Source organism: Drosophila miranda, chromosome 2, assembly GCF_003369915.1.
Source record: "Drosophila miranda strain MSH22 chromosome 2, D.miranda_PacBio2.1, whole genome shotgun sequence".
Lineage (NCBI taxonomy): Eukaryota > Metazoa > Arthropoda > Insecta > Diptera > Drosophilidae > Drosophila > Drosophila miranda.
In genome coordinates, this window is record NC_046675.1 from 9,488,645 (window position 1) to 9,498,340 (window position 9,696).

Sequence of the window (9,696 nt, forward strand, 5' to 3'; positions counted from 1 at the left end):
GAGATAATATTATATTATATATATATACATATTTTATATATATCGTGGTCCTTTTTTTCGATGTAAAGCAAACGGGATGGATCTACAAGAAGAATTTACAAACAGAATTATTTGCCGCGGTATTAAGTTGTTCCACTGTTTAAATAGAGGGGGCTTAAGTGGGTTAAGTTCGTTGAAACCTGCACGTGTGCTGCAAGTATTTTGTTTTCCTCCAAATGAACTCGACTTAACTCCCGTAAAAATTAAGCAATGGGTGCGAAGAATAAACGGGCCAACGCCGATGCGGTGTATGCCAAGAAGACGGTCAAGTCCAGCAATCCCTTCGACAGTGCCACAGCCCAATCGGCGAAGCGACAGAATCCATTCGATGTGCATGTGAATAAGGAGAAGTTCAAGATCTTGGGACGCATCTGCAAGCATGACCGGGGCATGCCAGGCGTGGCGCGCTCCAAGGCGCTGCAGAAGCGCACCCAGACGCTGGGCCAACAGTTCGCGGTGAAGCACAAGACGAACAAATTCAAGGATAACCGGATTGGCAGGCACCTGAGCGGCGACCAGCTGACGGAGTCGGTGATGAATGCTCGCTACCTGGCAGAGAAGATGTCCCAAGTGCGTACGTCGCAGAAGGCCCAAAAGTTTAATCTCAACGACGACGAGCTGCTGACGCACAGGGGACAGACGCTGGAGGAGATTGAGCAGTACCGCGACGAGCGTTCCGACGACGAAGAGCTGGACGACGAGGCTCTGGATGGTAAAAAGAACCAAAAGGTTGTCACAGCCTCTTTTAACTGAAATGTGTGTTCCTGTGTCCTTTTTAGCCGACTTTACATCTGCTGCTCATTTCGGTGGCGATGATAATGAGACCAGCCCGCATGATCGTCAGGTGGCCATCGACGAGATGATTGCCGAGCAGAAGCGTCGCAAGAACGAAATCGACAAGGAAAAGAATGAGGTATACGACCTCACGGAAAAACTAGATGCCAACTACAAGCTGCTGCTGCCGCTGGTGGCCAAGGCCACCAAGGATGAGCAGGAGGCAAAGCCCCCGGCGGATGCCTATGACAAGCTGCTGAAGGAAATGATATTCGAGCCGCGCGGCAGCGTCACAGACAAGCTGATCAATCCCGTCGAGCTGGCCAAGCAGGAGGCGGAGCGTCTCGAGAAGCTGGAGAACGAGCGATTGCGTCGCATGCGAGCGGAGGGCGAGGAGGACCCGGCGGCCAGTGCACAGCCCAAGCATCGATCAGCGGATGACTTGGATGATGGATATTTTGTGGCCGGTGGGGAGGACGACGGCGACGACACCCTAACCTATGATCTGGACGGCAATTTGGGCACGCACCTGAATGGCAAGGCGCCGGCAAAGGAGGCCAGCGGAGACGTAGATGAGGAGGCGGACGGTGATGATGATGGCGAAGAGGAGGAGTCGGAGGACGACAGTGAGTCTGAGGCGGAGAACTACAGTGATCTGGACGAGTCTGAGGCCGAATCCGAGACAGAGGAAGCCTCCGCTGAGCCCACCAAAAAGAAGCCCAAAAAAGAGAAACCGAAGGCACCGGCAACCACCGAGGACTCTAGCATACCCTTCACCATTAAAATGCCCAAGAGCTACGAGGACTTCACGGAGCTGCTCTCCAAGCACGCTGCTGCCCAGCAGGCCACCATTGTGGAGCGGATCATCAAGTGCAATGACCCCAAGCTGGATGGCGTCAATCGCGAGAATGTGGTCAAGCTCTACTGCTTCCTGCTGCAGTACGTCAAGGATCTGTTTGAGGATGCCAGCGAGCAGGACATCCGGGAGCACTTCCAGCTACTCTCGCGCCTCATGCCCCACCTGTACACGCTCACCCAGATGAACCCCGAGCGCATGTCCAGCGCCCTGCTGGACGTGATCAAGGAGAAGTTCGGGGACCACCGGAAGAACAGCAAGACATATCCCACGCTGGACACACTCATCTACTTCAAGCTGGTCTCCAATGTGTATTCGACCTCCGACTTTCGCCATCCCGTGGCCACGCCCACGTACGTCTTCATGGAGCACATCCTGTCCAGGGCGCGGGTTCGAACGCGTCAGGACATTGCCATGGGCCTGTTTGTGGTGGCCATTGCCTTGGAATTCGGCTCCCAGTCAAAGCGTTTCCTGCCCTCCGTGTTCAACTTCCTCGAGGGCATCCTCTACATCGCGATACCCAAGCGAGACGCCGACGAGCTGGTGGTAACGCCCCCCTTCGACCTGGACGGACCCTTCAGCAAGCTGCTGGCCATTCCGGCCACGGCAGAGAGCAAGGCGTTGGAGCACCAGAAGCTCCAGGCCGCCGATCTGGTCACTCACACAATCACCCTGGACTTTAAGGTGCGCGCCCTGGACACGGCGCTGTGCCTGATCCAGGAGGCGTTGCAGCTGGTGGGGCAACACACGGGTGCCTGCTATCTGGCCAGTCCGTTCATTCCCCTGCTCGCCCGCCTGCGCCTCAAGCCATATCCCGAGCATGTGCACCAGCACCACAGGGAGGCCAGCCAGCTGGCGAAACAGTTGGCCGAGCAGAAAATGAAGCCCGTGGCTCTTGCAGAGAGGAAGCCCAAGGCCCTGCGCATGCTGGAGCCGCGATTCGAGACCGTCTACGATGACAAGCGGCGACCCAAGATGTCCAAGGAGAAGGAGGAGCGCGCCAAGTTGCTGCACAAGATCAAGCGGGAAAAGAAGGGCGCCATCCGGGAGATTCGTCGCGACACGGCCTTCGTGCAGGAGCTCAAGCTCAAGCAGCAGCTGCAAAGGTTTGTCCTTGAAGTTTACGATTCAGTTTCTATAATCCGTTCATATATTTTTCCCCCAATTACAGCGACAAGGAGCGGCACGAGAAGGTCAAGCGCATCTACCAGGAGGCCTCCATGCAGCAGGGCGAGCTCAACGAGCTGGCCCGCTCGAAGAAGCGCAAAAAGTAGGAGAGGACCAGTAGCCAATGACTGGAGCAAAGTGTTTTTTACTATCAGGAAATCTTCTGCGGCTCTGTCTACCGCAGACAGACCTTCGATATTGTACAGAATCATGCGAATTATGGTAGCCTATAAATAATATAAACAAATCTAATGCGTCTACGTCTACTGCTGGCCGGAGATCTGCTTGCAGCGCAGCGTCGCCTGCTCCACGGCGCCCGCAACCGCTGCTCGGAAACCTAGAAACAACATCGGCATTGAGGAGAGGTGAGGGTGAGTTGAGCTTTGGTTCGGCGATAAGCGAGGGCCAGCTATCAGCGCTGACGTTCTCGACGTCACTCGCACTTACCTGATAGCTCCAGCTGCCGCAGGGCCGCTGCTGTTGAGCCCCCCGGACTGGTTACGCTGTCCTTCAGCTGCCCGGGATGCATGCCGCTGTCCCGCACCATATGCCCGGCGCCCAATACCGTCTGCGCGGCCAGTCGGTAGGCCAGGTCCCGCGGCATACCCATGTGAACAGCGCCGTCGGCCAGGGCCTCGATCATCACAAAGACGTAGGCAGGCCCACTGCCGCTCAGCGCCGTGACCGTGTCCAGCTGTGACTCGTCCACAGCCTCGCAGGTGCCCACCGATTCGAGGAGGCGCTGCGTGATCTGGGCATCGGCATCGCTGGCTTGGCTGCCGCGCACGTACACCGAGCAGCCGGAGCGGACCACGGCCGGGATGTTGGGCATCACGCGGATCACACGCGACTCCGGCGACAGGCTGGACTCGATCGTCTGCAGGGTGATGCCCATGGCAACGGATAGGAACAGCTTGCCGCGGCTGAGCGGCTTGATTTCCTTCAACACAGCTGGCACCACCTGTGGCTTTACGGACACGAAGACCACCTCGGCCTGCTCCACAACGGGGGCGTTCTGCACGACGGTCTCCACGCCCAGGGCCTGAAATGCCTGCAGGGAGACCTTGTCCGCGGGATGGACACTGGCAATCATTCCGCTCGGCTTGGCCAGACCTGCGTGGAGCGGAGCACAATATTTTGCAAGAGTGCGGGGCAGTGGCGAAATACCTTACTCACCGGCTGAGAGGAATCCGTTGGCCAAGGCCTTGGCCATGTTACCGCCCCCGAGGAATCCGATTTTTCCGATCGATGCCATTTTCAAATATCAAATCACGGACGGACTGCACTTTGCGCCTTCGAAGCAGCAACTGTTTTGTGATTGTTAACAAAAACAAGCCGCCGCCGCGTAGATTGATAAGGCAATCTCCTACCCCCATTCCTCTTTACACCCTCTGGAAGTGCAAACAGCAAACCCAATGATCGGTGCTTATCGTTTGGTTCATACGGCTATATGGGGTCTTGGGTGTGTGTGTGTTTTTTATCAGCTGAAAGACCAACTGCGAGAGATTGGAACTCTTTCACTCGTTTTGCTTGTGTGACGAAGTCACACAGATGTTTTGTTCATTAAGTGGGGCATTCTGTATGTATTCCATACACTCTGGAGCACACTCTGGCAAATCAAAGTCAAATTCAAAACCATTTCACAATTTTGAAGATAACGGTCGCTAACCGCTAGCACCGGTAGGTAATCGAAAATATATCCATTTTACAGTATATTTGACGTCGTAATTTAGTGAAGTTATATTTACTGTATATATGTAGGTATATAATGGTATATTTCATCAATCTATTAAATTTCATCACTAACCATACAGTATATTCTGTATGGTTAGTGATTTCATTTATAAAGGTATATAAAAGAATAAAAAAAACCTAGAGAGTATATAAAAAATATACTCAAATCCAATAAAAGAAGTCCCTACAATTTTCAAATCTTGTAGAAAATCAATCAATGGGATAAACTAATGTAACCGAATATCGGCTATTGAAATACTACCCACGAAAATTATGAATTTTGTAGAATTTTGGCGCAGTTTAGGTGAAAGATATCGCGATCTATTTTTATGTGCAGATGAAGGATATGATGGACCTGCAATTATTATAATTATTCTTAGTATTATTTTTCGCGGTTGAACTCAAGAGGATGCAAGTGGGTTAAATTCTTTTTTCATCGGTATGTATACGGTATATTTTGAAAATTAAACGGTATATTTCTAAGGATCGGTCACACTGCTGGTGACACGCCGTAAATTGCGCAAAGTAATTGAATTAGAATTTAAAAGAACTCTATATCCGATCAAAAGCCAACATGAGTGACTCCGACTCAGACGACTCTTCCTTTCACTCCTTCAATGGGAGCGAAATGTCCGATCTTATTTACGCTTCGTCGTCGTGTCGCAGTGACTCCGGCAGTGAAGATGAAGTTCCTGTAAGTTAATCGAAATCTATAGAACGAAAGAAAGTAACAAACAAATTGTCTAATTGGCAGCTGTGTTCGAAGAAGAACAGTCTCCGAAAATTGCCTCCAGTGCCATATGAGTTGCCCAGTGTTGAGGTGTTCAGTATGGATCCAGCCCCATCGATGTTGAAAGAAGGCATAGTAGCCAACACCAACCGGCATGATGAGGCCAAGCAAAAGAATTTGCACACTGACAACTCCCAGAACACTCAGCCAAAGTGCTATTGGTCGCCTCGTCAACATTTTGATTTGGTCTTGGATTCTTATTTCCGTCACACCAAGCCTGTGAAGGAGGAATATGTATCACCTTTTAAACAAAATATGCCAATACCGCCGCGTCCAAAGGAATCACCGTTGCTGAAAGGTCTGAAGAAGTCACATGTACTTCCTGCTGGCTATGGCTTGAGCGCCTTACAAGTAATCAAGAATCCCAACCACTGGGCCATTCGCCGTGGCGTTCGTACTGGGGATATCATTTAATAGTACGACACCGGTTTCCGTTGTATTTATAATTTCTCTTTTTCAATAAAGGCTGACCTACTTTAAATTTAAAGCTGCACCAACTCCAACGCTCATGTCATACTAACTAAACCATAACTATAAACTAATTAAACAATAATTCATTGATTCCTATATCTTAATGTGAGACATTGAAGTATATTTAGTTGTTCGCATCTTCGATGCTGTCGGCACTGAAGCCACCAAACGTCCAAATATTTCAATTAAATACAATAAAATTACAAATTATTATACCCGATACTCAAAATGAGTATTGGGGTATATTAGATTTGTGGTAAAAGTGGATATGTGTAACGTCCAGAAGGAATCGTTTCCGACCCCATAAAGTATATACATATATTCTTGATCAGCATCAATAGCCGAGTCGATTGAGCCCAGTCTGTCTGTCTGTCCGTCCGTCCGTCTGTCCGTCTGTCCGTCCCTATCAGCGCCTAGTGCTCAAAGACTATAAGTTTTGGATCCAGACTTCTGTGATATGTCACTGTTACGAAAATATTTCAAAACTTTGCCCCGCCCACTTCCGCCTCCACAAAGGGCGAAAATCTGTGGCATCCACAATTTCAAAGATACGAGAAAACAGAAAATCGCTGAATCGTAGAGGATGACTATATCTTCTAGAGGGAAAAATCTGAAATAGATCGTATAATTATTATAGCCAGAATCAAGAAAACAATTTCATTCTTTCTCGCTCTGTCTCTCTCTAACACACAGGTTTCATGGTCGGTTTTGCCAATTGCAAAATATGAGTTCAAGGATCTCAGATCTTGCCAGAGCAACCAAATTTGGTATCCACACTCCTGTGATATCGGACCTTGACCGTTTTGTGTCAAAATTTCGCCACACCCCCTTTGCCCCCGCAAAGGACGAAAATCTGAGGCATCCACAAATCTCAGAGACTATTAAGGCTAGAGTAACCAAATTTGGTATACACACTCCTTTTAGATGTCACTATAAAACGTATATATCAAAATTAAAAAATTAAAAACTATCCAATCTTGTAGAAAATTTATTCATCCTGAGAGATTTAGTTAGTCAGCATTATTCAATGAAATATCAAAATTGAGCAATTTCCTTTTTCGTTTGTTTTGATTGACTTATTTCGCTAAAACCTCTTTTTACACAAAATGCAATAAAAGCAAGTATTAAGAATACACCAGTTAAATAGAAAATTGATTTATCAATCGTATAAAATTATGTGGGCATGGCAAAATGTTTTATCTATCTAGTAATATTCGACGGAATATCAAAAACGAGGAATATGTAAAATAGAACTTGAATTCGTCAGTATATTTACGGTATATTTTTAAAATGTTTCGGTATATTTCTGAGGGTCGGACGGTATATTTTATCGATAAATCCGCGCTCACACTGACAATAGCACGTCAGGAGAAATTTATTATAACAAAAATAGAAAATAATGCCAGAAAATCGCCCAAAACTAAAAATCGCATACTAATACTGCAGTATTTAGAATCATAAACCAACTAAGAGACAGCAGTGCAGTTGCGGGCCGCGCAGAAATCGAAATCCAGCTATAATTTACGGCCTGTCTGTGTGAGTGCGCTGTTTTCTCCCACACAATTTCGCTGAGGCAGCAGCTGTAATTCTTTGCAATTAGCAACAAAACAGTAGCAACAACGGAGATCGCACTGCCCAGCTCCGACGGCGACAGCGACGGCGACGGCAACACTGACATCAACAAAGCAAGCCCCAGCGGGACGGGACGCGAGCCGTACTGGACTGCATGCACGGCGGAACAGTAAACAGATCCGAAGAAGCCCCCTGACGAGTCCCATTACTCGAGCACTGGAGTGGGCAGCTCTGCTGTAGGCTGTAGGAGGAGGGTACGTATGTACATTGTATAATAGTAATGCAATTCGATTCAATGGCAATAACTCGGGGGCCACGTGTTTGTTTCGGTCTCAGTTGGCCCTGCTCTTATCTACATATCTGGCACCAAGGAACAAGTGTGCTTGTGTTCGAAAATTCTAATTTTGTGTTCGATACATCAGTTTCATTTCAGGAAATTCCAATACTCTAAAAATTAAATAGACAGCATGACTTCGTCGTCCGCGCCTGGCCGTAAACAGCCCACAGCCGTGTCGCGCATGAAGCAGGACTATATGCGCCTGAAGCGCGATCCCTTGCCGTACATCACAGCCGAGCCGCTGCCCAACAACATACTGGAGTGGCATTACTGCGTGAAGGGGCCTGAGGACTCGCCCTACTATGGCGGCTACTACCACGGAACACTGTTGTTTCCACGCGAGTTCCCCTTCAAGCCGCCATCTATCTACATGACGACCCCAAACGGACGCTTCAAGACCAACACTCGACTGTGCTTGAGCATATCGGGTAGCTATAAACAAATATAAGCAATTTGGATTCATTTAGTCATGGTGTTTCCTCCGTGCAGACTTTCATCCGGACACCTGGAACCCCACTTGGTGTGTGGGCACCATTCTGACGGGTCTGTTAAGCTTCATGGTGAGTCTGTGAAATGCCGCGACTGATCGGAGTCTAAAACAAACTATTTTTGCATGTCCTCCAGCTGGAAAGCACTCCAACTTTGGGTTCCATTGAGTCATCGAACTACGACAAGCAAGTGTTTGCTCAAAAGTCGCTAGCATTTAACCTCCGCAACACAAATTTCTGTGAGCTCTTTCCCGACATTGTCGAGGAGATAAAGCAGCGGCTACAGGGCACCCAGGCGGCATCAGCGGGTGGTGCTGCCACCGCATCCACATCGGACGCATCGAAGCCAGCCAATGGCATGGCCAACGGAGGAGCTGCGCTCGCCAATCCAAACCAGCCAGCCAACGCGGCCTTCTTTCACGATGGCGCGAACGGCATCGATGGCGCTGATGCTCTTGCCAGGGAGGTGGCCAATAGTGTAGCGCCATTGCTGGACAGCCCGCGCAATTCCTATCTAAATTGGCAGTCTGTCTATTCGAACCTGGTGATCGTCATCTGCTTTGCGATATTTGCCCTTATTGTTAATTACGTGATCAAAAACCTGAATCAGGAATAGAATTAACTACTATACAGCCCCCTCTATATTTCTATATGAATATAGACATACACATATTTAATCTAGTTTACTCTAAAGTATTTACAGACGCTGCTTAACCACCCACCCGACAATGCCCATACTCGTGAATGCCTCCCCCGTACACGATACCATACCATACCCGTTCCCTAAATTCCCACAATCACTGTTGGTGTGCATATATTGGCAATAACAAATAACAAAAACATAAAACATAAAACACCTTTTAAACTCAATTTATACAATCTATAAATTGATTTGTTATGTATTCAGTACTATTAAATTATAGTTTAATGCAACATAAATAAAGCCAGGAATATGTTTGTAAATGAATAAATAAGAACGGCTACATAGTATGAGCCCGTGTACAAATTATCCAATTTAGTCTCTGTTCCTAGAATCTTTAAAGTATCTTCACAGTAAGCTACTCATTTCGATTAAACCTATAAGTAATAATTTGCGGCTAAGCGGCTTAGATATCCAGCAAAGTCGGCCACAAATGTCGCTGCCAGCTGACCATAATTTTTCCTTAGTCTTAGTGTACGGGAAAATCCAATAATTGAAGCTGGACGTCAACAATGTTTCACATTTAAACCGCTTAACACAATTCTTCTTGCGGCTACTTTGTTGGCCATCTTAAGCCCAAATTACACACACGAGTCGGAGCCTGGCGAGACTTTGTACTGTGTTTGCTTTGCCGAATTATGGCATACTTTGTGCCACACATCGCACCAATGGGAAATAATGCTACTGGCAACCTACATATTTGTACATACGTACAAGAGTAGTAAGAGTACTTTTCAGAGAATTTTCTTTAAAAATAGGTACCCGCCT

General features: G+C 47.9%; 4 protein-coding genes across 5 annotated transcripts; 3 read left to right on the plus strand and 1 right to left on the minus strand.

The window, feature by feature from the left end:
* Positions 1-37: 37 nt before the first annotated feature.
* Positions 38-3,083, plus strand: LOC108155583 (nucleolar protein 14 homolog). The gene is made up of 3 exons (XM_017286489.2): positions 38-751; positions 819-2,775; positions 2,841-3,083. The coding sequence occupies exons 1-3, from the start codon at positions 250-252 to the stop codon at positions 2,941-2,943; spliced, it is 2,562 nt and encodes an 853-aa protein (XP_017141978.1). The 5' UTR covers positions 38-249; the 3' UTR covers positions 2,944-3,083.
* LOC108155585 (pyrroline-5-carboxylate reductase 3) lies at positions 2,962-4,187 on the minus strand. The gene is made up of 3 exons (XM_017286494.2): positions 4,013-4,187; positions 3,284-3,949; positions 2,962-3,173 (listed from the first exon to the last, which is right to left on the minus strand). The coding sequence occupies exons 1-3, from the start codon at positions 4,089-4,091 to the stop codon at positions 3,100-3,102; spliced, it is 819 nt and encodes a 272-aa protein (XP_017141983.1). The 5' UTR covers positions 4,092-4,187; the 3' UTR covers positions 2,962-3,099.
* Positions 4,188-5,039: 852 nt separating this feature from the next.
* Positions 5,040-5,863, plus strand: LOC108154226. Its single transcript, XM_017284452.2, has 2 exons — positions 5,040-5,264; positions 5,325-5,863. The coding sequence occupies exons 1-2, from the start codon at positions 5,145-5,147 to the stop codon at positions 5,772-5,774; spliced, it is 570 nt and encodes a 189-aa protein (XP_017139941.1). The 5' UTR covers positions 5,040-5,144; the 3' UTR covers positions 5,775-5,863.
* A 1,300-nt stretch (positions 5,864-7,163) lies between these two features.
* LOC108157160 (ubiquitin-conjugating enzyme E2 J2) lies at positions 7,164-9,218 on the plus strand. 2 transcript variants are annotated; one of them, XM_017289071.2, is made up of 5 exons: positions 7,164-7,367; positions 7,432-7,657; positions 7,826-8,168; positions 8,230-8,300; positions 8,365-9,218. In XM_017289071.2, exons 3-5 carry the CDS (start codon positions 7,871-7,873, stop codon positions 8,842-8,844), a joined length of 849 nt encoding a protein of 282 aa, XP_017144560.1. In that variant the 5' UTR covers positions 7,164-7,367; positions 7,432-7,657; positions 7,826-7,870; the 3' UTR covers positions 8,845-9,218. The 2 variants fall into 2 exon arrangements, with proteins under 2 accessions (XP_017144560.1, XP_017144559.1); XM_017289070.2 differs by having other exon boundaries at positions 7,164-7,657.
* Positions 9,219-9,696: the final 478 nt, after the last annotated feature.

Excerpts from the sequence above, each read along its gene's own strand:
- LOC108155583 (XM_017286489.2), top strand. The coding sequence starts at position 250 with ATGGGTGCGAAGAATAAACGGGCCAACGCCGATGCGGTGTATGCCAAG. Across the intron at positions 752-818 it reads GGACGACGAGGCTCTGGATG|CCGACTTTACATCTGCTGCT; the intron begins GTAAAAAGAACC and ends TGTCCTTTTTAG. Across the intron at positions 2,776-2,840 it reads CTCAAGCAGCAGCTGCAAAG|CGACAAGGAGCGGCACGAGA; the intron begins GTTTGTCCTTGA and ends CCCCAATTACAG.
- LOC108155585 (XM_017286494.2), bottom strand. The coding sequence starts at position 4,091 with ATGGCATCGATCGGAAAAATCGGATTCCTCGGGGGCGGTAACATGGCC. Across the intron at positions 3,950-4,012 it reads CAACGGATTCCTCTCAGCCG|GTCTGGCCAAGCCGAGCGGA; the intron begins GTGAGTAAGGTA and ends CGCTCCACGCAG. Across the intron at positions 3,174-3,283 it reads GCGGCAGCTGGAGCTATCAG|GTTTCCGAGCAGCGGTTGCG; the intron begins GTAAGTGCGAGT and ends TGTTGTTTCTAG.
- LOC108154226 (XM_017284452.2), top strand. The coding sequence starts at position 5,145 with ATGAGTGACTCCGACTCAGACGACTCTTCCTTTCACTCCTTCAATGGG. Across the intron at positions 5,265-5,324 it reads GCAGTGAAGATGAAGTTCCT|CTGTGTTCGAAGAAGAACAG; the intron begins GTAAGTTAATCG and ends TCTAATTGGCAG.
- LOC108157160 (XM_017289070.2), top strand. The coding sequence starts at position 7,871 with ATGACTTCGTCGTCCGCGCCTGGCCGTAAACAGCCCACAGCCGTGTCG. Across the intron at positions 8,169-8,229 it reads ACTGTGCTTGAGCATATCGG|ACTTTCATCCGGACACCTGG; the intron begins GTAGCTATAAAC and ends TCCTCCGTGCAG. Across the intron at positions 8,301-8,364 it reads CGGGTCTGTTAAGCTTCATG|CTGGAAAGCACTCCAACTTT; the intron begins GTGAGTCTGTGA and ends CATGTCCTCCAG.